The sequence below is a fragment of the Hipposideros armiger genome, unplaced genomic scaffold, assembly GCF_001890085.2.
Source record: "Hipposideros armiger isolate ML-2016 unplaced genomic scaffold, ASM189008v1 scaffold_315, whole genome shotgun sequence".
In the NCBI taxonomy this organism is placed as follows: Eukaryota; Metazoa; Chordata; class Mammalia; order Chiroptera; family Hipposideridae; genus Hipposideros; species Hipposideros armiger.
Genome location: NW_017731665.1, coordinates 1,147,666 through 1,173,045, shown reverse-complemented (window position 1 = coordinate 1,173,045; position 25,380 = coordinate 1,147,666). Strand labels below are relative to the sequence as shown.

The following is a 25,380-nucleotide window of genomic DNA, read 5'->3' as shown; positions in this document are numbered from 1 at the left end:
GCAATGATAATACCAACATGGGCCAGTGAAGTGATGTCCTCTGCAGCCAAACTGAAGAACAAAAGGACAGCAACTTGTCTGTTCCCCTTCCCCGACTCCCCAACACTGTTCCTCTCCCCCAATTCCCCAATAAAATCTTTAAAAAAGAAAAGAAAGAAAGCACCCCAGTAACCATAAGGGTGCCTACTTACTAGGGCTGCAAAACTTCAATGGGTAATGCATGAAAGGACTGAGCTAGTGATAGGCACCTAGTAGGTGCTCTCAGTGTTTAATTGTTCATATTCAGCAGTCATTTCCTGAGTGCCTAGTATGTGTGCCTTTGTGTTGGGGAGAGCACAGAAATCAGAAAGTAACAAGCCTTCGCAGTCTCAGCCAGGCAGTGTTTAAAGAAGGTGGAGGAGATCAGGACTACCCAGCACCCAAGGTGAGCCTCCCTCCAGGTCTGGAGGTTTCTAGAGAGCCACTCAGGCCCTGGCTGGCCCTGGACGCAGGCGGTACCCAGAAGAGGATGACGGTGGCCAGCAGAAGGCCAGGCCCCTTCTCTGGGCTCTGGGAGGGGCTTGGTTTGTTCCAGGAGAGGTGTGCACTCCTATACATTCCAGACATTCCAGGGCTGATGCCTTCTGCTCTGGACTGCTCCTGTGCACACCCATTGAATTAACCCCAAAAGGGAGGAACTGTAGATGTGATCAAGGGACAGAACCTGGGGACTGACTCGGGCCTGGAAGGTGAGGTGGCTTTGGCCAGGGACGGAGGGCTGACCCCACCAGACATGCCATGTCCTTGCCAACTCCCATCTCTGCACACAGAAAGACAGAGCAAGTTGGGCTGTGACTGATGGAGAAACAGAACAGTTCTGGGCAGGAAGGAATAGCTGGGGCAGTCACTGGGGTGTAACCTGTTCCCCGGAATGGCGGTGCAGGAAAGAGGCCATTCTCCCAGCCTGGAGGGAAGGATGGCTGGGTAGCAAGCCAGGTGCCCCCGGCTCTGCCCTGGGGCCTGTGGGTAAGAATGCTACAGCTGTGGAGACCTGGCATGGGCTGTTGGGCCGTGGTCTACGTGCCCTGGCGTGCCATACCCAGGCACCATGCTCTACTGGGCGCAGTTGAGAGCCCTGGAGTGTTTTGAAGTCAGGCAGCCAGGGACCCATAGACAAGACCTGGTCATGGGCAGGCATCCGGCCAGCCTGTGTGGGTCTGGTGGGAGAGTGGCACGGAGCAAAGGGAATTAATGACGTGTTCCTAGGAACTAGGCACTGAGCAAGGCGGGTAGATGTGCCAAACATCTGTCCGCTTCATCGGGGCAAAACTGACAGACGCTGTGGACTTAGAGCAAAGTGGTCCAGAGGCTCCCAGATCACCCTGAGCTGCGTCATCCTGTACAGTAACCACCAGCCAGGTGAGATGTGCTGAGAACACACTCGATGTGCTGCGCGTGAAAGTACACACCAGGCTTTCAAGACTTAGTATGAGAAAAGGAATCTAAACTATCTCATTAATAATGATGTTCTATTGGCTACCTGTCAAAATAATGTATAGGTAAGTTAGATTAATGAGAAAATATATAAATATTAAGTTCACCTGTTTCTTTTGCCTTTTTTTTATGTGGTTACAAGAAAAGTTTAAACTACACATGTGGCTCATATTCTATTTCTATTGGGCAACGGCGGCCCTAAACTCAAGATAACTTAGTACCCAACCCCCGCCTCGGGGATATTCCCCACCTGTCAGATGTGTCTTTCTGTTTGCTCCTTGGCCAGCAGATGCCATAACCCCATTGTATGGACGAGGAAATTAAGGCCAGGCAGGTGAAATAACGTTCATCGTTACTCTAAATGCCAGCTTCAGTTCATGCTACTGTTGCTGGGACGAGTCCTGTGCTGGGTGCTGTGGACATGACAGTGAACAAAATAGACAAAAGCCCCAGCAACCCTGAGCCTCCGCGGTGTGACAGCCATGTCCCAAGTGCTTGAATTGTCTCAATCCTCTGAAATGGGATCTATTCTTATTCCTATTTCACAGACAAGAAAACTGAGGCACAGAGAGGCTAAGGAAACTGCCTGAGCCCATACTCAGGTTGGGGTGACACCCTAGCCTATGTTCTTTCCCCATGCCAGGTTGACTCAGTTTCCCTCCCTGCAGGCAGGATAGAAAGGAGAATGGGCCAGGTGATGCAGCATGACTTGGACCGGGAGAGCTGAAGACAGCAAGCAAGGGAGGCTCTGTTGAGGGCTGGAGAGTTGGCCATTCATGGTGTCCTTGGAGGGCCTAGGTCTTTCCTGGGGGCAGGGAACTGGGAAGCAGGTACTTCAGGTGGCTGCTGAGCCTGGGAAGAAGGCAGAGAGACCATGTGGGAAAACTGGGTTTGTGGCCAGGAGACTGAGTCTCTGCCAGGGTGGTCCTACAGGTGATCCCTGAACAGAGACCCGCAGAGGGTATGACCAGTGCAAAGGCACTGAGGCAGGAGACAGCTCTGTGTACTCAGGCAGTGAGGGTGGGACCGGGATGAGGGCTGGACAGGAATGAGGACTGGGGTGGGAGTGGCTGGTCCTGGGGGCCTGTGGGCCTCGGCAGTAGTCTGAGCTCTATTCTGGGAGCACTTGGGAGCATCAGCAAGCCTGAAGCCAGACAGTGGCATGATCTAGTTGCATCGTGGAAAGATCTTTCTGACAAATGTACAGAAGTTGGCTTAAGGAGGCAAGAGTTGGGTGCAGGGAGACAGTTGGGGTGACCATTGCATTGGTTCAGGTGAGAGATGGTGACCTTGATCAGGTGGAGACCATACGGGCAGAGGGAGGATGGAAGCATGGGAGAGCTGTTCCCAGGTGGAACCAGGGGAGGGAGAGGCAGGGACCAGGCAGGGTGGGTCTTGGGGTTCTGCTTGAACAACTGGGTAGACGGGTCCTCCCCGCCCTCATTTCTGCGGTTCCCTCCTGCAGACAGGAGAGAGTTCTCAGAACAGCAGAAACCCCGTGGTGGAAACACCCCATACCTCTAAAATCCCCAAACCTACCGACACAATCCTTAGCCTAAACCCAAGATGGTTCAGCTGGGGCCAGGCCTGGGATCTGCATCCTACCAGCAGCCTCATTACCTGTATCTGTGCACCAGCCTCTCACTGCAGGGGCTGAAGGGGACATTTCCAAATACTGAGGGTACCTGTGAATTCCCCACGCCCAGGCGAGGCAGTATCCATGAGGCAGAACCAGAGCATGTCTGGGCTGGCATGAGCACCAGTGTGAATGCCGTGGGTGGTCCGGAGTCAGTTTTTACCTCTCCAGTGCCAATGGGTTCTGATGTTGGGCCTCGGCTGCTGGCTTTTACCAGCTCCTTAAAAGGAACACACATCCCTGGACGGTGACCCCAGGTGGAAGCAGAGAGCCTGCTCCCCGCTTACCCCGCCCCGGAAGCAGCACTTTATATCTACTCTCTCAACCCCCATCCCAGTCCTGTGGTATGCATAGTGCCGTGACCCCCATTGCCAGATGGGGAAACTGAGGCTCAGAGAGGCTAAGTCATTTATAGCTTAAAAGGACTGAGTCAGGATTCAAGTTCAGGAAGTTTGCCTTCAGCCTGGGTGCTTAATCACCAGGTTATGCTGCATCTAGCTATATTGCGGGAAAAGGCGAGGACATCTGCACAAAACTAAAGCAAGAAGTGGGGACTAATGAGGTGGGTGGCGAGGGTCCCCTGAGATGCGTGTGTTCTCTTTCTATGCCCATGTGAAGCATCCATAGTGACCTCGGGTGCCATCTGTGTCCCCGAATCCCTGCTGGCCCACTGACCAGGCCATGGGCCATCCTGGGCCACACCAAGCATCACATGGCCCTGGGTTCCCATCCCAGCTCCCGATTTTGCAGCTGACCTCCTCGCCTGTGAGTGGCCATCTGTAAAGCAGGTCGGACTGTAGTTATTGAGTTTCTAACTCCTGGGGACAGAGCGGGGGTACCTGATGCCACGTGAGGCTCCCAGGCCCTCTCCCCACAGTTCCAGCGCTCCGAGTACATCTTAGGACACAAAGAGGCGCCTGTTCCAGGCTGGCGCCTGCAGGCTCAGACCCAAAAAGCCCTTGTTTGTGCCTGAGTGTGTCCTCAAACCCATCCCCAGGGCTCTAAGGTGGTGCCAGGCAGCCCCCCAGCTGGTCTGCCCCCTGTTTTTCCCTCCTTGCACCTGGAGTCTCCTATGCAGCCCAAGCCAAGTAAACGGGGCTACCTGACATGCCTTGGACAGGATCTGGGGCTTCCTGGACTCGCACCAAACTCCGGCTTCCTCAGCCCGGGAGAAGAACACCTGGGCCCATTCTCTGGAGAAACAGCCCTAATATGCTGGTGTGACCATCACCTGGTTTGTGAAACCCACTTGCAGCCCCTGACCACAGCCTGGGCTGGGGTGGGCAGGCCATTTCTGGGAACAGCCAAGTCCTGGGCCCCCTCAGCTTTTACCAGGTGGGGTCTCGGGCCACGGCATCCCACCTCCTCCCTGTCTGTCCACAGGTGGGCATCCTGGATACCCCATCACCCAGAAGCATCCACTCCTGTAGGGGTTTGTCAGAAAAGCCAGAAATCTAGAAGGAATCTTTAAAAAAAAAAAAAAGCAACGAAGCTATCAACATTTTTCTAATCCCCCCGTTTCCCCTAGTATCCTTTCTCTGTTCCAGGATCCCATATCGCATTTATTTGTCACATCTCCTTTGTTTCCTCTCGTGAGACAGTTCCCCGGTCTTGTTTTCTGTGACCTTGACACGTTTGGAGAGGTCTGGGCAGGTGTTTTGTAGACCTGCCCCCAATCTGGGTTTGTCTGCTGGCCCCTGATGATGAGATGGAGGTTATGTGTTATCGGGAAGGATCCGGGGTCCTCCTCGGTGTCAGGAGTCCCACCATGTTGATGGCCCCCTCTCCCTGGTGATGTTACCCTGGCTGTTGTCACTGTGAAATGACTGTTTTTCAGAAGGAAACTATTTCACAGGATCAAACGCCACTGGTAAGCGGGGGTCCCCAGGAGAGAAAGAGGGTCCCCAGGTAGAACCTTGTACGTAGTTTAAAGAGCAACGTAAGGGTTCCATTTCGTTGTGGACAGCAACAACCTCTGCAGGGAGTAAAAACGCAACAAATACGTGTTGTGTGAATAAATGTCATTGTCACCATTTTGGAACCTCTCCAATGTGCTAGGTGATTTGCATTCCTTCATTTAGCGCCTCTGGCGTGCCAGGCACTGTTTAGGCGCTGGTGAAACAGCTGTGACACCCTACTTGTGAGCTTAAAACGGAAATCTGCATTGGGCCCCCCAGATGCTGCTCTGAACCTTCAGCTCAGTCCTCAAACCCCAAAGTGGCCTTTAAAACTCAGTTCTGGTGTTTCCAGAGGTAACCCCAACCCTCTCCCATGCACCTCACTTAACTAGTTAGGGTGTACCACCCTTCTTTTACAGACGATGGAAACCAAGGCTCGGAAACATCCGGTAGCCCCTCCAAGGTTACACCAGTGGTGGGTGCAGTCAGGATTTGAACCCTGTCTGGCTCCAGACACCGGCTGCCCCCCTTGTGACCTTGGGCAGGTGACTTCAATTCCAAGGGCCTCGGTTTGCTCATCTGTGTAATGAGTATGTGGGGCTGGATGCCTTCCAGTGCCCACAGCCACTGCCCTCAGCACCTGTGTCTGTGTTAAACTTCTGAGTCAGTGGAGGGAGGGCTGGGCATGTCCCTCTCTCAGCATGTCCCTCAGACCCGCTTTTCCCCTCCCCTTCCCTCCCCTCCCCATCCTGGGCGGGTGGAGGTGCCAGGTGAGTGCCATCTGCATGGGTGAGACAGGACTGGGATGAGGATGATGGGGAGGGGCTATATCTTGGCCTCCATCAGCCGGGCTGATGGCCCTCCGGGTGCCACGTCGAGCTGCCCCTCGTGGTTTAATAATGAGATGAAAAGCTGGACCTGCCTAGCCAGTTCCCAGCCCTCCTGGGATCTTCGTCCTCTCCTTGTGGGTTCCCTCACTGCCTGTATTCCTGCACTCCAGGCACAGAGCTCTCACAGGGATACATATTGGCTCCCTTGGCCAGCTGGATGGCAGGATGAATGCAGGACCCTTTGGGGCCTCTCATTAGGGACCCCAAACCCAAAGGGTGAAAGTGCTGGAACCATGCTCCAGAGGTTGGGATTCGGATTCCAGCTCTGCCCTGCTTTCTGGCAGTGGGACTTCGGCCAAGTTATCGAATTGCTCTGTGTCTCAGTGTCCCCGTCTGTAAAATGGGAGAATGGTGCTACTTCGGAGGGTGGTAGGATTAAATGAGCTAATCTATACGTTACGTGCTTAGCACCCGCAGAGCACATGGTCAGCCCTCCGTTAACTACCATCTTCCAGGCAGCTGGGCATAACCTGGAGCTGGTCCAGCCTCTGCAGAAAATAGGATACAAGGTGGCACTGACTCAAGAGGGTGAGGGAAGAAAAAAAAAACCTTTTCACTTATAAATGGCACTTGCCAATTTGGGGGGGGGCCTTATTGAAATACAACTCATATTCCATACAGTTCACTCATTTAAAGTGTACAGTTCAACGGTTTTTCGTGTATTCATGGAATTATGCAATCATCACCATCATCGATTTGAGAAAGTTTTCATCGCCTCAGAAAGAAACCCCGCACCCTGTAGCAAGCCACCCCGCCATCCCCCAACGCCCAGCCCCTGGCCACCACTCATCCACTTTCTGCTTCTATGGATTTGCCTGTTCTAGACATTTCATATAAATAGAATCATACAATACGTGAGCGTCTGTGTCTGGCATAATGGTTTCAGGGTTTCTCAATATTGTAGCGGGTATCAGCACGTCATTCCGTTTTTGGCTGAACTGTATTCCATTGTGTGACTGGACCACATTTTGTCATTCTTCGATTGATAAACATTCGGCTTGTTTCCACTTTTTTGGCTATTGTGGACAGTGCTGCCATGAACATTTGTGTACAAGTTGACGTCTGGACCTATGTTTTCATTTCTCTTGGGTACACAGCAAGGGGTGGAATTGCTGGTTCATATGACAACTTTAGGTTTAACATTTTGAGGAACTTCTAGACTGTTTCCCAAAGCCTTTGCACCATTTTACATCCCCATCAGTACGCGCAGGTTCTGATTTCTCCACGTCCTGTCAACAATTGTTATTGTCTGTCTTTTTTTTTTTTTTTTATGTGTAGAGGTCAGTGTCACTGGCCCTCATATGTGGGATCCGAACCGGGGCCCTCTGGCATCCCAAGCCAGCTCCTAACCATCGCGCCACTCGGCCGGCCCTGTCTGTCTTTTTTATTCTAGCCATCCTAGTGGGTGAGAAGTGGTGTCCCATTGTGGTTTGGGGTTCTTGGCATTTTAAGTTAACCTGCTAAGTGCCTACTGTGTGCTGGGAGCCCTGCAGGATTGTCACATGGGGTTGTTATCAGCCTGACTTGGGACCTGCCTGGGTTGGAATTCTGGCTCTGACATTTAATTACTGTGTGACTTTGGGAAAGTTACCGAACCTCTCTGGTCCTCAGTTTCCACATCTGTAAAATGGGGTTGATACATAATGATTACCCACTGGGCCAACACTTGCCTCGAAGGGCTGTAATGAAGATTAAGTATGACGTGGGTGGAGAGTCTGACATGTAGAAAGTAAATATGAGCTCATGCTCTTATGATGATTGTGGTTGTTGTTGTATGTCGGCTCATGTAATTTTCCCCAGCATCCCTATGAGTAGCTGTTAGCCCCAGTGTTTGATCATGTGACCTCCAGAGCAAGACTGCCCAAGGAGAGAATCCTGGCTCCACATTCACAAGCCGTGTGACCCTGGGAAAATGCCTTAACATCTCTGAGCCTTGTTTTCCTCATCTGTAAAGGGACATACAAACCTCTCCCCGGGGACTTAGGGTGAGGATGCTGTTGGGGTGGTGCCTGTGAACCTGTCTGATGTCTGTAAGTGTCAAATCGCCATGATGCCTCTGTGGTCATCCCCAGTCGACAGATGGAGAAGGTGAGGCAGGCATCTGAAGGGTCAGGTGCTTGCCTGAGAGGATCCACATAGTAAGGGGCCCAACAGGACTTGGAACCCACGCTTATCTGACAGCAGGCGCCTGCTCAGTCCTCCTTTGTTCTCCAGTAGGAACCCGGGTCCCTAGGGCTGACTGTCTCTGCCCAGCGCCGCGCCCCTCCCTTCAGTGCTGGGCATTGACTGGAGTAATGGGCCGGCCAGGGTGGGGTCCAGAAGGCACTTTCCTTGTACCTGCTATCATCAGAAAAGGGGCTGGATTGGGAGCTGGCCTGGGTCGGGAGTGGGCTAGGCTTGGCCTGAGAGGATCAAGGCCCCCCCACCTAACCCACACTGCAGGTTCCTGTTGGTGGCCCGAATAGTCATGGGTTAAATATTTGGGTTGAGAGTCACCACGTCTGGGTACAACAGGCCAGACTGAGGGTCAGTGGCCCGGGTGGGACTGAGGGGCCCGGAAGCGCTCACATTGCCCAGGTGGTCTGCCCAGCCAGGGGTGGCAGCAGTGGGGGTTAGCCCATGACCCAGACACCCAGCCCTTACCCAGATCCTCTATTTACAGTCCCCTCTTCTGAACCTTCCTGGCCACTACACTGAACCCCAGCTTTCTCCACTGCAGGACTTCTCAGAGCCTTTACTGGCTCATGAACTTATCAAGGGGTTGGGTTTTTCTAACTTCCTTGACTGACAAAGGCTTCATTCCGAGAGTGACTTAAAGGACTGGGATCCCTGGGACCCCACTTTGAGAAAAGCTGCCTCCTTGGATGACTTTGCAGAGGGTGTGGCCTGAGTCCCGTCATTCCCTTGTCCCCCCACTAGTTCCTGTGTGTCCAGGCCTCGTACAGAGCAGGCCCTCAGGCAAGGTGTGGGACATGGATGGACAGACTCCCAGCTTCTGTTTGCTGCACCCATTTGTGTCCCCTACCCCAGCTTTCCCCCATATCAGCAGAACCTGCAGTGTTGGACCTCAAACCCTAGAGGCCACCATGGTCCCCTGGGGAACCTGTACAAACAACAGCAATATTTAATAGTTTCCCGCGCCCAGCTCTGGAGACCTGGATTCAAAGGGTCTGGGTTATACCTGGAAATCTGAATGTTTCATGCCACGGTAGGTGGGTCCCAGGCCTTGAATGCAGGAATTCCACTCTGAAAAGCCGGCGACCCCCTCTGCTGGAGGGTCAGGAGCCTTACCCTGGCCCACCCCAAGGGACACACCCAGGACCTGTCTCTTTTGTGCCCTCTCCTCATTGAAACCCAAGCTCCTCCTTGTCCTTTAGAACCCAGCCACCACCACCAACTTGTGGAAGCCTTTGCTGCTCATCCCCCGCCCCACCCAGCCGGTCAGGAGGCTCCTCTGGGCATCCCCAGCCCCTATGCTGCCTAGTTTCATGACTATTTCTATAAATGCTGCTTTCCTTCCCATCTAGGGGGTGAATTCTCAGAGGGTAAGGTTGTGTCTGTATGTGGTGCTGGGCCTGGCACAGAGTAGGTGCTTAATGAGTGCAGGTAGGATGAAACTGCTGGATGTTTGGCTGCTGAGGCCCCACCGTGGAGTTAGTAAAAAAGGATTTTCGATGGCGATTGGGGGACTAAGCATTAATCTTGACCATCTGGCTGGCTGGGTGACATTGACCAAGTTGCTTTCCCTCTCTGGTCTTTGTTTCTGCCTTTGTTTAAAGAAGACAACAACAAAGACATGGCTGGACAACGATCAGTAAGTTTCCTTAATAACAATAGTCACAAACCTTTGTGAGACTTCCTAGAGGCCCGTCTCTTTGCCTGTATAACCTCACTCCCATTCGTAATACCCTTCTGGGAAAGGTAGTTATTTCATCTGATGGCAGACGCAGAGGCACAGAGAGGTACAGCAGCTTGGCCAAGTCACACAGCCAGAACCCACATCTGACTCCAGGGCTAAGGTCTTCGCTGCCACGATGGTGTTTGCCGGAGTGGTCTATAATGTCATTTCAAGGGCGGCCACCTGTGACAAGAGAGAATACAGAAACACTGAGGGAGAAAGCTGTTCTGATTTTCAGTCTCTCAGAGGCTCTGAGAACATCCAAGAGAAAGTTTTGGTTTGGTGCTAACATGGCTCTGACGTGGCTACGATACGTGCCAAGCTCTGCTTTTTAAGCAAGAGAGGGCAGGGCTTGGTCTGCAGGTGATGTGTGCAGGCAACCAAGCGTCCAGCTAGAACCTAATACCATCATTTTTTTCCATGGAATTTGTTTCAGTGCTTACTTCCATTTATGGCGAGGGTTTCTGGTTTTCTGTTTACAGTGAGGAGCCCAAGTTCTCTTTTTGAGTAAATTTATTTAAATATAAAGCGTGTGTAGATGGAAAGAAAAAAAATATCAGCTATTTAACAATAAGGGAGCTTGCACAAAAACTTGTATCCAAATGTTCACAACAGCGTGGTTTGTAATGGCCAAAAGGTGGAAACGACCCAAATGTCCATCCACTGATGACTGGATAAACAAAGTGTGGTCTGTCCATGCAATGGAATATTACTCAGCCATAAAAAGGAACGAAGCACTGACACAGGCTACAACGTGGATGAACCTTGAATACATTATGCTCAGTGAAAGAAGCCAGACACAAAGGGCCACAGAGCATATGATTCTATTTCTATGAAATATCCAGAGTATGCAAATCTATAGAGACATAGAGTAGATTAATGATCGCCAGGGGCTGGAAGGGGGAATAACGGGGAGTGACTGCTAAAGGGTACTGGGTTTCTTCTTGGGGTAATGGAAGTGTCCCGGAATTAAATAGTGATGATGGTTGTATAACCCTGCGAACATACTAAAAAGCACTGAATTCTGTACGTTAAAAGGGTGAATTTCATCGTATGTGAATTCTCTCTCAATAAGAAATATGGGAAAAATAATAAAGAATAAGGGTGCCCTGCCAATGTGGCAAAATAGAAAGAAGCATTAGAGTAAACGACCAAAGTTGGGGCTGATTTCCCCGACCCAGATGCTGTCTTGTTTCTGTGGCTTTAGTGATGTTGCCCAGGTGTTGAAGGGACAGCTAAGCTCCATCTGAGGCTCACTGGGCAGTTCCTGCTCAGAGCCTGGGGCTGGGGACAGCCTGGGGGTTGGTGGGGACATGGCCCCCACCCTCCAGGCCGTCGGCTCACCTCCCTGTCTCCTGCCTGCAGCATTTCTAACAAGGAGCTGTCAGAGCTGATCGATCAGCTGCAGAAGAATGCCGACCAAGTGGAGAAGAACATCGTGGACACAGAGGCCAAGATGCAGAGCGTGAGTGCCCCCTCCACTCCCTCCAGGGCTCCCCTGAACCGCCAACCACCCGCTCAGGACCAAGGTCTTGTCTGACCCAGCGGTTCTCACCTGGGGTCATTCTGCCTTTTAGGGGACATGTGGCCACATCTGGAGACATTTTTAGCTGTCACAGCTGGGGGAGTGCAGTAGACAGGTGTTTAGTGGGTGGAGGCCAGGATGCTGCTAAACACCCCACAGTGCACAGGTCACCCCCCCCCACCACCACCACAGGTCAGTCAGCCCCAGATGTCAACAATACTGAGGCGGAGAAACTGAAGGGGAACCAGCCCGCCACCTGGGAGCTAAGGTCCTGCAGTTAATGGGTCCTGTCTGGAGGAGAACCGTGGTCTCAACATCCAGGCCCTCCTTAGGACTCCAGCTTTGCTACTGACCGTGTGACCTTGGGCAAGTCACCGTACCTCTCTGGGCTTGTGATCCCGTCGCCTGGGCTGCTGTAAAGAGTGGATGAGATTATGTAGGCGCAGTGCCGGGCTGAGGATTATCATCAGTATCATTACTGTTCTCATACAACCACTGCCACGACTCATACGTGCGATCCTCCTTTTTTAGAGAAGAGAGGGGAAGTAGCTGGGTGAATCACTTTCCCTCCCTGTGCCTCAGTTTCCTTTCCCTCCTCTTCTGTAACATGGGGATAACAGATGCTCTGAGCTGTAGGTTCTCCTGAGGGCTCTGAACCATGAGGCACACGAGCTGAGCTCACACAGAGCTGCTAAGATGATTTTCTTCTCTGTGACCCTCCACCAGCCCAGTGCGGTTGAGTTTATACCCATTTCTTAGTTAGAGAAACTGAGGTTCAGACTTAAGGCCAGAGCGACTGACTTGTCAGTGACAGAGCTGGCCCCAGAAGCATCCTGGAGGTGGGGTTGCCAGATTTAATAAATAAAAATACAGGATATCCTTGGGGTCGGCCAAGGGGCGCGCTGGTTGGGAGTTGGCTTGGAACGCCAGCTCTGAGCAGCAGGGCCCTGGTTTGGATCCCACATGAGGGCCAGTGACACTGCGCCCTCTACAGCTAAGATGGTCTGCTGTAAGTCGCCAGTGATAGCATAGGCTGCAGTGGGGCTGGCCGGCAGCTGGCGTGTGCTTTCGCGAGCTGCCATTAACCACCGTGAGCGACCGTCCAATGGCCGGTGAGCGACTGCCTCTCCGGGGAAGAGCGCAGTGATAATACCAACGTGGGCCAGTGAAGCGACATCCTCCACAACTAGGACAGCAACTTGTCTGTTCCCCTTCCCCGATTCCCCAATAAAATCTTAAAAAAAAAAAAATACAGGATATCCAGTTACATTTGAATTTCAGAACACAAACAAAATTTGGGGGCGGCAGGGGGTGGTATAAGTATATCCCATGTACTATTTTGGACATACTTGTACTACAAGTGATCCATTGTTGATCTGAAATTCGAATTTAACTGGCCAGTCTGTATTTCATCTGCCTTCCTACCCAGGGATGACCAAGAGGAGTGGGGGACAGGTCATGAGGGGGGACAGGTCATGAGGGAGTTCAAGGTCTGGCTGGTCCCAGTGTGGTCCCAGGCCCAGCCGTGCCTGCCCCTCCCTCTGACCGCCCAGCTGTCCACCCACCCAAGGGCCAGTCCACAGGCATCCCAGAGACCTGCGGGCCGGGGTGGGCCGGGGAGGCTCAGTTAGATGTGAGAAATGGGGAAGGAAAGGCAAGTCGGAGCTCTGTTCCCAGCCACAGGCCCTGCCCTCCACTCCTTCCCTGCCCTCACCTGCCCGGCCACCTCCTACCTTTCCAGCCTCAGCGCCCACCCTACCAGCCCCTTTTCCCTCCAGCCGCACCCTTGTACTCAGCTCCTCTCCTGAGTTTTACCCGCCTCTGACATGGCCTCTGTGGTGGTGTGTTCTTCCCTAAATGAAAACAGCTTTTTGGGGTGTGTCCTTTTTTCTCTTAATAAAAGTAACATGTATTCATCGCGAACACTTCAGGACAGATAAACAAGTATAATTAAGCAAGTGAAAATCATGCATGATTCTACCACCAGAGAGCTCTATCCGCTATTCACATTTTGGTATATCTGACCTTTTCTTGTGTGCATGCAAGAGAGAGAGAGAGAGAATAGGGTCTCGCTCTCTCCTTTTATTTGCTCAGAGTAATGACTCAGATGTAACAAGGATGTATTTGGGAGATAATTTTGAAGTCTTTTTTTCCTGGAGAAAACATCATCATTTTATTACCCAAAACTTCTCTAGAATTTTCCTGCTGAAGTGAGATTCGCATAATGTAAAATTAACCATTTAAAGTGAACATGTTATGGCTCAGTTGGTTAAGAGCTCGCTCAAGAGTGCAAGCCCTGAGCAACAGGGTCGCCGGTTTGATTCCTGGCCCGAGCTGAGCTGCCGCTGAGATGCCAAAAGGTGGCAGGATGGCTCAGGTAAAAAAAATAAAAAATAAAAATAAAGTGAGCATGTGAGTACATTTAGTACATTCACAGTGTCATGCATTCACCACCTCTATTTAGTTTCGAGGCACGTTCATCCCCCCACAGGGAACTCCACACCCATTAGCACTCTCTCCACATCCCCTCTCCTCCCAGCCCCTGGAAATCACCAACTTGCTTTCTCTGTGTATGGATTTACTTATTCTGGACATTCCATATAAACGGAATCATACAACATGTGTGACCTTGTGTGTCTATCCAAAATGTTAAACGTGCAGACAAGTTGAAAGAATTGCACAGAGTCCATCCATATCCCGGCCACCCAGAGCCCACCTGTAACGTCTGCTGGATTTGCTGTCACACACCTGCCCACCAGTGTGTGTGTAATTTATTAGATATTGGTCCCTGTGATTTTTTTTGTTTGTTTTTACATTTAAAAACTTTTTCATTGAGGTGTAACTTACATAAGGTATGTAGAAAGCATCCAAATTTTGAGTTCAGCCCTGTGTGGTTTTGCATCAGTAGGTACCCACATAACACTGCTCAGGCCAAGATAAAGCACGTTCCCCAGAAAGCTCCCTCATGACCTTCCCAATCAGTATCCCCCAGAGGTCACCACCATGCCGATCTCTATTGCCAAGAATCGGTTTTGCCTGACTTGGAACACCTACCTGGCATCGCTCAGTGAGTGGCCCTTTCTTGTCTCAGCTGGCATGTTTTGAGAAGGCTTGCATGAATCAGGCAATGATTAATTTGCTTCCTCCTTTTGCAGAATTAATCTTTGACACTATGGTTGCCCAGGAGAGCTTCAGGTTAGCTGGTGATGAGGGCGCAGATAAAATTCCACCCAAGCCAAGAACTATGATGTTTTGTTGTAGGTTTTGAACCTGCCAGACCGCCCCCACCTCCACTCCCCCGGGGATGGGGAGATGGCCCAGCCCCACTGGCCTTCTGACACCTGGGCCTCTCCCCCAAACCCCGTTCGCCTCTTGCGTTCCAGGAGTTGGCCAGGAAAGACAGCTGGACCCCTTGTCTTCCTCCGAGAGGAAGCCATGTTTTTACTGTGTACCATCACCATTCACTTCTTTTTTCTTTTGCCATTTCTTCTTTGCTTTTCCTTTTTTATTATAATAGCTTCATCAAGGCTTGTTTTAGATATCAGAAAATGCTCCCACTTCAAGTGTGCGATGCAATGATTTCGAGTAGCTTCAGCGAGTGGCGCAGCCATTTCTGTAAATTGGTTTCTGATTGTTTTCCTCTTCTAGTGAGATCTCTTGTGCCCATTTACTGTTGATGCCCGATCACACCCCAGCCGTTCATCTTCTTTCTGTCTCTATGGATTAGTCGACTCAGGACAGTTCATGTAAATGGAATCCTACATGACATGGCCTTTTGTGTCTGGCTTTTCTCACTTCACTTAGTTTTCGAAGCTCTTCTATGATGTGTGTCAGCGATTCCATTTTTGCTGCTGCGTGAGATGTCTTAGTTCACTGTGATGCCTCTTCTGAAGGTGTTTTTCTTATTCCCATTGCAGAGATGGGGACACTGGGACCCAACTGGGGGAGGGAACTGGCCCTCTCTAGGCTCCCATGTTACCCCGTCTGTCCTCGCAGCCCAGTCACTGATTTGTCACCGCCTCCCCTGCTGGCTTGGGGTCCCCAGGGCCTGGCACAGTGCCCAGCTGCGCTTCCTGAGTGTTGACTCAGTGAATTAATGGCCTATGACTAGAAACCTGCCATCCTGAGTGCCACTTCATTCTTCTTCCCTAACAAGCAGAGACCCTGGGCTCAGCGACTTATCAGTTGTTCCTTCCAGATGTCTATCTACTCTGTTCATTCTCACCATTACCACTGGCACCACCCCGGCACGGGACACCCTCAGCTCTCACCTCGGCACTGTCACAGCTGCTGACTACCTTCCCAGCTTGTCCCTTCTCCCTGCAGAACCCCTGGAGGAATTACCTTAAGGATTGGGGGCAGGGGGGACACGTGTCACTTCCCTCAGTACTGCCATCCCGTGCTTTGGTCCCTGCCTCATAGCCCACAGGCCTTTCATGCTCTGGCCTGCGCTGCCCATCTCTCACACTTCCAACCCCCATCCATCTTCCAACCATGGTGGCTTTAATCACGGACCGCCCTTTCCTGCCTCAGGGCCTTTGCACAGGCTGTTCCCTCTGCCTGGTACACTTTCCTTTTGTCCTTCATTCTTACTTTGTGTCACTGCCTCAGAGGGGCCTCACTGACCCCTGGAGCTAAAGCAGGTCCCCCTCTTTTCACATCAGGTGCATTTCCTCAACAAACACCAACTTATATCAACTTACAATCACCTTTGTGAGGTTTATCTGTTGACGTGCCTTTCCAATGGTCTCCCCACTGGGCGCCACAGTGTCCCGGAGCCCCCACAAGTAGGCACTTGGGCTCTGTCTGCTGCGTGGCTGGAGGAGAGGGTAGGCGGGGCCAGGGAGCCCCTCACTGGCCCCTCCCATCCCTGCAGTGCCCACTGAGTCCCCATCTGCTGTCCCCCCTCTCTCATGACTCCCTTAGGATGTGGCCCGGCTGCAGGAGGGCCGGAAGCCCGAGCACCGGGACGTGGCCCTGCAGAAGGTGTCCGACTCGGAGAAGCTGCTGTACGTGCTGGAGGCGGACGCGGCCATCGCCAAGCACATGAAGCACCCTCAGGGGGACATGATTGCTGAGGAGTAGGTTCCCTCTGCTTCGGGTCCCAGGGGAGCCACTCTGGGCCAGGGCAGGAGGGCCACAGCCCACTCAGTACTCAGGGTACCAAGTTAGGGTTTACTGAGAGCTGACTAGACGCCAGGCACATGCCAGCTCCCTTATGTTATTCTCATGACACCCGTTTTATAGTCGGGGAGACTGAGGGTCAGAGCACTAGCGTCCCCTGTTCTGGTCATTGTGTGACCACAGCTTCCTGACCACTGTGCTGTCTGACCTCCCGGGTTTTGAGCGCGCTTTCTCACTGCCTGGTGCAGCTGGCTGCCCGTGCTCCTGGTTCTCGCCTTAGCTCTGATGTGAATAAATCGGCACCCAGGACACCTCCCTTGTTCCCCCCGCCCTCCAGCAGGGGCAAGTGTCTGTTGGTGTCCCCTCTGTGCTTGTCCCCTGTCATGGCCCACGTCCCGCTGTGGCCCCTGCTGGATGGTGGGGCTCCAGAGAGCAGTGGGCCTGCCTGTTTCTTCCAAAACCGTCTGTGGTTTCAGGCACAGTGGGCCCTGGGGGAATGTTGATGATGAGGGAAGGTGGACAGGAGGGTGCGAGTGTTTGTCTGGAACCCAGGGCACCTACCACCCTGTCCTTCCAGGGCACCAGGCTGAAAGCCCGAGGCTGGGGGTGGGCAGTGCCCCTGCCAATTAGGCTACTAACCAGTGGCCGCTGTCCCCGCTCAGCATCCGTCAGCTGAAGGAGCGTGTGACCAACCTCCGAGGGAAACACAAGCAGATCTACAACCTGGCGGTGAAGGAGGCGGACCCACAAGTCAACTGGGCGGCGCTGGTGGAGGAAAAGCTGGTACGGCCCAAGCGTCAGCTGGGGAGGGCGCCGTGTGTGTGCAGGGAGAACCCCACCATTTCATGTCACCACAGCCCTTCCGGGAAGGAGTCGTGTTCCCCGTGTTTTCTGACATTTGTGTCAATGAGAAGAGCGAGGCTCAGAGAGGCTCAGCTCCTAGCCCAGAGTCACACAGCAGAAGTGGTGGCGATTAGGACCCTCCTGGGATCACCCCTCTACCCTGGCTTGTTGGGGTCCTGGCAGGCTGGGGGGAGCAGCCAGATTTCTGGCCGGCCACTGCCCTTGCCATGCCCTCTCCAGCCCATCTCCAGGACAAAGAGGTGCGACCGCTAGAGCCTAGAGTTCTCTTTTAGTGGTGTGACCCTGGGCAAGTGACGCCCCCCGGAGAGCCTCGGTTTCTTCATCTGTGAAATGGACACAGTAACCGTGTGGGCCTCTGAGGTTGCTGTGAGATTAAATGAGATGACGTGTGTGGATAAAGGCGACAGCGTCTCCCCACATGCCTCATGGGGCCACTTCGCTCACTCCTCGGCCGGCCCTGTCAGGAGAGCCGAGGCCCATGGGGTGGGCTGCGAGTCCCCAGCCCCTGCCCACCCCTTCCCTTCACACTTGTCTCCATCTGCCCCTCCCAGGACAAGCTGAGCGGCCAGGGCTTTGGGACGGACCTGCCGCTGGTGGACAACCAGGTGGAGCAGCACAACATCTTCCACAACGAGGTCAAGGCCATTGGGCCCCACCTGACCAAGGATGGGGGCAAGGTAGATGCCGGTGCTGGGGGCACTGGGACAGGAGGGGCTCACGTGCTCCCCTGCCCTAACCCGTACCCTCTGCTCTGTGTCCTCAGGAACAGAACAGCGAACTCCAGGCCAAGTATCAGCAACTGCTGGTGAGAACACGGTGGGAGGGAGGGGCTGAGAAGCCAGGCCGTGGGACAGGAAGCCTATGCAATAAACATTTCAAACAGAGCAGAGGGAGATGAAGTAGGAAGCGATGCCTCCCCACCCCCAGCCCCTGCCTGAGAGACGCCCGTTTGTCCTGTGCTCCCAGAAAACCCCAGTAGACCCCATCTGTCTCTTGGGATACAGCCTGTCTTCTAGTTTGCTTCTTATTTGTTAAGCGCCTTCTGTGTGCCAAGTACAATATCACGTGCCTTATAAGCAAGTTTCCTATTTCCCTTTGTAAAACCTTTGAAGAATGCATTTTTAATGTTTTTAAACCGCACAAGTGATGCATGAATAAATGCTTTCTGTTGAGATGTCTCAAACACCTCAGATGGGGGGATGAGGGGTGGGAGAGCACAAGCTGTTAGCAGGCTCCGAAGCCAGACTGCCTCCACCCCTGGTTGGTGGGGAGAACTTGAATGAGCTTCTTAGCCCCTGGGAGCCTCAGTTTCCTCATCTGTAAAGTGGAGTGACTGCAAGTCCCTGTCTCAGGGTTGCTCTGTGGGCTGCATTAGTTCATGTTGGAAGCGTCCTTAGCAGGGTGCTGGCACATGGTGGCCCCGCGCATGCATTAGCTGCTGTGCTTATTTGCAGAGCAAAATGCAGGCGGCTGTCCCCCCTGCTCGCCTCCCCTCCCCCACCTCTTCTTAGATGTAAAGCTCTAGCCATCTATACAATGACACAACAGAGATAAAAGGGGAAGCTGTAGTTGCTGACGTTTATCGAGCACCAACTGTGTGCCGGTCCTTCTGCTCTGTGAGATCAGTGCTGTCATCATCCCCAGTGTGCAGAGGAGTAAACTGAGGCTCCACACAAAAATGCCAGTTCCATGAGGGTTCTGTCTGTTTTGTTCGCTGCTGTATCCCCAGTGCTTGGAGCGATGCCCAGTGCTTAGTAGGCACTCAGTAAACGTTTGCTGAACGAATGCATGAGTTTTGTCTCGGAGGGTCGGTGATGTATCCACAGCAGGGGTGTCCGGCAGGGCCAGAGCCTGACGCTGTGGGAGGTGTGGAGGGAGGCCTCACCCTGTCCCCCCAACAGGCGGCATCACAGGCTCGGCAGCAGCACCTGAGCTCGTTGCAAGACTATATGCAGCGCTGCACCAATGAGCTGTACTGGCTGGACCAGCAGGCCAAGGGCCGCATGCAGTACGACTGGAGTGACCGAAACCTCGACTACTCCAGCCGCCGGCGCCAGTATGAGGTGGGCGCTGGAGCCTGGGGCATTGGGATGAGGGGAGCATGGGGCTGCCAGGCGGGGTGCTGAGCCCTGCCACTGTCCCTCCCCCACCACCTGCAGAATTTCATCAACCGAAACCTAGAGGCCAAAGAGGAGAGAATCAACAAGCTGCACAGTGAGGGTGACGAGCTACTAGCTGCCGAGCATCCTGGGAGGAACTCCATTGAGGTGCGTGTGCACCGGGGCGGGGGGGACGCCTCCTCCAGGGTGGCCTCAGGGTGGCCTCTGCAGTGGGCCCTCTGGACTCGGGCAGCCCCCAAGGTGCGGGGGTCCTGCGTCCTGCGTTTGTAGGTCTGTCTCCATTTTGCCCCTCATCTTGCTCTGACCCTGCCTCCTCTCATTATTTTGATCCCTTGACACGTCCTGCCCTCAGCCCCCCAGACTTCTGAAGCCCAGATGGTGCCTGTATCAATATTCTCAGACGGCTGTAACAAACGACCACAAACTGGGTGGCTTTAGACAACAGAAATTTATTCTCCCACGTTTCTGGAGGCCAGAAGTGTAAAATCAAGGTGTTCCCTCTGAAGGCTCCAGGGGAGGAGCTGCCCTGGCCCGCTCCCTGCTTCTGGTGGTTGCTGGCATTCCTTTGCTTGGGGCTGCATCACGCCTATCTCTGCCTCTATCTGCACACGGACCTGCCCCTGTGTGTCTCTTCTTCTTATAAGGACACCAGTCATTGGAGTTAGGGCCCACCCTAAATCCAGGACGATTTTATCCTGCAATTTTCCAAATACAGCCACATTCTGAGTTCTGAGTGGACATGAATTTGACGAAGGAGGGATACCATTCACCTCCCTACAGTGCCTTTGTGACAATGTTTTAAAAGCACCACTTTGGGCAGACACAGCCCCTCCTTGTCCTTTGTGCAGTGCACAGCCCAAGCACCTGTACTTGGCAGCCCGGCTTGGCTCCTTGACATTGCCTCTCTCTCCTCTTCCCACTTCTGGGCAAGAGCTGGCTGCCTCTGTGGAAGCCACACCCAGGCAGATGCCAGACGCCCTCTCCCCCACATTTGCTGGTTCGGAATCCCGCCATCCCTCCCTTGGTGTCCCGGGCACCTGCACAGCAGTCACCTGTCCCCCTTCTCCTGGCAGGCTCACATGGAGGCCGTGCACGCGGACTGGAAGGAGTACCTAAACCTGCTCATCTGCGAGGAGAGCCACCTGAAGTACATGGAAGACTATCACCAGGTGCCCGCCGGCCCCTGGGTCCCATCGGTGGCAGCACTCAGCGCCTACTTGGCTCACTGGTGGCCCCAGTGCCACTTCCTCCAGGCGTCCCACAGGACTGCCTTCCTGGGCCTCCCCCTGCCCACGCTTCTGATGGCATACATGGGTGTGTCCCGAGCTTGCCCGGCCCTTGTCCGTCTTCCCTGAGGCCTGGGGCAGGAGAGTCTCATTAACCAGGTCAGCGTGGGGCCCAGGGATGAGTCTGTGGGGTGTATATGTTGGTAAAATGCGTTTAATATGAAATTTGTCATTTTGGCTATTTTTAAGCGTACAGTCCAGTGACATTCATTATATTCAGTGTTGTGCAACCATTGTCTTTCCAAAGCTTTTTCATTACCCCGAATAGGAACTCTGAACCCACTAAACAATTACGCCTCACTCCTCCCTTCCCCAGCCCTTGGTAACCTCTTCTCTATTTGTCTCTTTGGCTCTGCCGATTCTAGACATTTCGTGTTAAGTGGAATCATATGCTATGTGGCCTTTTTGTGTCTGGCTTCTTTTTCTGAACACATTTCCGAGGTTCATTTATGTTGTGGCATGAATGAGAACTCCATTCCTTTGCATGGCTGCGGAACAGTCCACTGTTTGGATGGGCCACATCTATCCATTCATGTATTGATGGACACTGGGTTGTTTCCATGGGAATGTGTATTTGTAGCAAGAGCTGCAGGTGATTCTTACAAGTGGGTAGTTTGGGGACACTTGAACCCAGATGACACATGTCACTCATGGTTTGGTGTCTGAGCCCCACTGGACTGTGGGCTTCACAGGGATCCCAAAGTCCCATTCATGCCCAGGGGACAGCTCACAGCTGACAGTGAATGATTCCAGAGTTGATAGACGGAAGGATGGGCAAGAGAATGTTCTAGAACAAAGTGCGGAGGCTTCTCTTCCGTGTATCAAGACTTTGAATGAAAGTATAGCATTAAGTTAGGGTGTCCCTGGCACAAAGAAAGGAATGGGATTTAAGAGAACCCAAGGCTTACTGGTGTGTACATGAAAATTACTATGTCTTAGAGGTGGCATCATGTAGACTGGTGGGAAGGGACCAATTGGTGGTTTCTTCCCCATGAGGCCTCCCCCAGGGAGCCGCGCCAGGGAGGGCTGGGGGTGTCTCGAACCAGCAGAGCCTGTAGACTCAGGGTAGGTGGGAGGCCCAGCCCTGCCTGGGATTGGACCTGAAGCCACAGCCAGGGTTAGCCCCAGGTGTCCTAGTGGTTTCGCGTCTGTAATCGGGCCACCTGATCTCCCGTAGTTCCACAAAGACGTGAAGGACGCTCAGGAGCTGCTGCGCAAGGTGGACTCGGACCTGAACCAGAAATACAGCCCTGATTTCAAGGACCGCTTCCAGATTGAGTTGCTGCTGCGGGAGCTGGATGTGAGTGATGGGCTCAGGGAGGACCTCTGCATCCCCTCCCCCACCTCAGCCCTGAGCAGGGCCCCTGCCCCCCACCCCCTGGGGGAGGCTGCGTGGTCTCACCCAGGTACCCCTCCTGCGTTCAGGACCAGGAGAAGGCCCTGGACAAGTATGAGCAGGTGGTGCGGGGCCTGCAGAAGCGAGGGCAGCAGGTGGTGCCCCTCAAGTACCGTCGGGAGACACCACTCAAGCCCATCCCCGTGGAGGCACTCTGTGACTTTGAGGGTGACCAGGTGAGCTGCTGCCCCGGTGCCCCAGGCAGGCCAGGCCCAGGTCTGTCTCTTTGTGTCATTGAAAGGTCGTAGGGGTAACAATGGCTGGATGCAGGGCCTCAAACATTTTCAGGAACCTGCACCCATCTGCCATTGGGGCCACTCTCTGCTAGTCCCGAACACTGCCCCACCAGGTGCCCTGACCTTCTGTGCTACCAGCTTAGCAACTCCAGTCCTTTCAGCAGAAATCCTAGGGAGGGTTCTCACTGGCCCAATTTGAGTCATGTGTCCAGTTTAAACCCATCACTGTGGCGGCCAGGGTGGGGGGGGGATGATGCCATTCTCTCATTGGCCAGGCCTGAGTCACATGTCCACCCAGAGTAGTCAGGGACTGGGAATGAAGAAGGGAGAGACCACGTGGACTGGGAATGGGGGAAGGGAGTTCCCCAAAGGGAAATCCCGGTGGGTGCCAGGCCAGCAGACCCAACACACGTCCCCTGGTCCTTCCCAACTGTATGACACGGCATCTTGGGAAGGGTCTGAGAGATGGGCTAAGACTCCCCAGGTCCCAGATTTGGGGGGTGGGGACGAGATGGCTTCGGGGCTCCGGGGCCACTGGCCGAGGCAAGCCTCTGTGTGCCCTCTCACTGTTTGGCCTGCCCCTGCCAGGGCCTGATCTCAAGGGGCTACAGCTACACCCTGCAGAGGAACAACGGGGAGAGCTGGGACCTCACTGACAGTGCAGGGAACAAGCTGACCGCCCCCGCCGTCTGCTTCATGATCCCCCCCACTGACCCCGAGGCCCTGGCCCTGGCAGACAGGTACGGGAAAGGAGGGAGCCGGAAGGGACCCCATTCACAGCCCTGGGTAACGCCTGCACCCACTTGGAGGCGCAAGTGGAACAGGGGCAGATCCTGTTGGCCAGGCTCACCTGCTTTGTGTGAACGTCCAGCTTTGGGCACAGTTCAGCGAGCAGTTTCTCTGCAAGTCCCTCTGGGCCTTTGCACATGCTGTTCCCTCTACCTGGGTGCCTTCTCACTGCCTGGTTGGCTCAGGCTTCTTGGCTTAAGACTCAGCTCTGGGGTCACCTCCTCTGTGAAGCCTTCCCTGACTGCCCCGCCTTGCACCCTGGCTCAGGAGTGCTGCTGCCTCTCTTCTCTCAAGCACCTCCTCCCACTGCACGTCCTGCTATCAAAATGCTGTGTGTATTCATTGGTCTCATGGACAGGGGCTCCTTGAGGAGATTTACTGTATCCAGGGCCTTGTTCAGTACCTGGTGCAAAGTAAGGACCCAAGAACTCTTTGTTGAATGAGTGAGTCAAGGAATGCCTTCATTTATTCATTCAGCAAGTATTTATTGAGCATTTACTATGTACTGCTCCCTCAGGGGTAACATCTTGGTGGGGAAGACAAAAGAAGAACAAACAAGATAATTTTAGGTAGTAAGACTTGCTATGAAGAAAAGGGAGAAAGCAGGGAAGGAGGGGGAAGGGAGGGAGGACAGACCGGTGTTTGAGCAGACCCCTTCTGTGTGTCATAATTTAACTTTTCAAAGCATTTTGATGAGCCGCCCAACTCCTCTGGGCTGTTTGTCCAGCCAGAGTCCGGGGTCCTGCGTCTGTGGGTGGAGGAGTGGCGGGCTGCCCTGGGTCCCCAGCCCATGTTTGCTCTTACAGCCTGGGCAGCCAGTATCGCAGCGTCCGGCAGAAGGCAGCTGGGAGCAGGAACGCACTCCAGCAGCGGCACGAGGTGCTGAAGGCAGAGAACCCTGGAGGTGGGTTCCAGGGCCACTGCCCAAGGCTGGGGGGACAGGAAGGAGGCGCTGGGCCCATGGTCTGTGCTGTGGATCGGACAGCAGGGTCAGCCATGGTGAGGCTGGGGGGGCCGGGCCAGCCCTGGAGGTCCCAGCTGGCCTCCAGGCCCCATCCCTGGGCCTTATGCCCGACTGCCACCTGACTCTGATTTCCCTCCGGCAGATACCTCTGACCTGCAGGGGCGGCAGCTGCTGGCTGGCTTGGACAAGGTGGCCAGTGACCTAGACCGGCAGGAGAAGGCCATCACCGCGATCCTGCGGCCACCGCTGGAGCAAGGCCGGGCTGTGCAGGACAGTGCCGAGCGGGCCAAGGACCTCAAGGTACCGCCAGGATTGGGGCATGGCCAGACCCCCTGGCTCTCTGGGACACCTGCTCAAGGTCCCATCCCCACGGGGCTCTTGGTGCTCGATGGGGACCACTTGCTGCCTCTCACAAGAGAATTCCTGAGTCGTGGTAGGGGGCTGTGCTAGGCCAAGAATCAAGGAGGTGCCTGAGCCCTGGCGTACCCACCAACACATCCCTGGGAGAGGGCTGGTGAGGCTTGTGCTACCTCTGCATGGCTGGAGCCAAGCAAGGGGCTGCATGGGAACACCGTCCGTCACTCCCCTCTCACACACACATATACACACAGTCTCCTGAGTCCCGAGGAGCCCTCCACAATGGGGGTGACCATTCCTGGTTTACAGAGAAGGAACTGGGCTCGGAGAAGTGTGTGGCCCTTGATGTGGCCTCACATCACAGCTGGTAGGAGCCGAGTCAAGGCCCAGAGAACCCCCAGTACACGGGTGGGAGCAGAGGCCAGGCCCTACCACACCCCTGCCTAAGCTGCTTCAAGTCTAGGTGGGAGAGAAAAAGTACCCACCTCATAGGGTTGCCCCCAAAGATGAAAGAAATCATTGTGTGCAGTGCTTGGAACAGTGAGAGCTTGGTAACTGCCTGTCCGTGTGAGGCATAGCCCCTGCTTCCAAATCCCCAGAATGCAGTTTCCCCTGTCCCTGAAGCTTGCAGGCCCTTGGGGGGAAGGGACCACCCACCTGTGACCCACACGAGGGCCTCTGGTCTCCACAGAACATCACCAACGAGCTGCTCCGGATCGAGCCAGAGAAGGTGCGCTGCACGGCCGAGTGCGAGGCCTTCATGCAGGCCCTCCCGGGCAGCGGCAGTACCCCCTTGCTGAGAACCCGGGTGGAGGACACCAACCACAGATACGAGCGCCTGGTGCAGCTGCTGGACTCGGCCCAGGAGAAGTGGGTGGCAGGCGGGCACTGGGGAGGTTGGGCAGGGGCCAGGGGCCAGGCAAG

At 54.0% G+C, this 25,380-nt stretch overlaps 1 protein-coding gene across 2 annotated transcripts in view; it reads left to right on the top strand.

Moving 5' to 3' along the window:
- Window positions 1-25,380, top strand: part of PPL (periplakin) — a 44,564-nt gene that overhangs the window by 9,980 nt on the left and 9,204 nt on the right. For both annotated transcript variants that reach the window (XM_019660292.1, XM_019660291.1), the window contains exons 2-15: window positions 11,161-11,260; window positions 16,247-16,401; window positions 17,107-17,227; window positions 17,860-17,985; window positions 18,072-18,113; window positions 19,210-19,371; window positions 19,468-19,575; window positions 20,502-20,597; window positions 21,892-22,014; window positions 22,140-22,286; window positions 22,935-23,086; window positions 23,942-24,039; window positions 24,242-24,399; window positions 25,148-25,326. In XM_019660292.1, coding sequence (XP_019515837.1) covers window positions 11,161-11,260; window positions 16,247-16,401; window positions 17,107-17,227; window positions 17,860-17,985; window positions 18,072-18,113; window positions 19,210-19,371; window positions 19,468-19,575; window positions 20,502-20,597; window positions 21,892-22,014; window positions 22,140-22,286; window positions 22,935-23,086; window positions 23,942-24,039; window positions 24,242-24,399; window positions 25,148-25,326 — 1,767 coding nt within the window. The remainder of the gene's footprint in view (window positions 1-11,160; window positions 11,261-16,246; window positions 16,402-17,106; window positions 17,228-17,859; window positions 17,986-18,071; window positions 18,114-19,209; window positions 19,372-19,467; window positions 19,576-20,501; window positions 20,598-21,891; window positions 22,015-22,139; window positions 22,287-22,934; window positions 23,087-23,941; window positions 24,040-24,241; window positions 24,400-25,147; window positions 25,327-25,380) is intronic.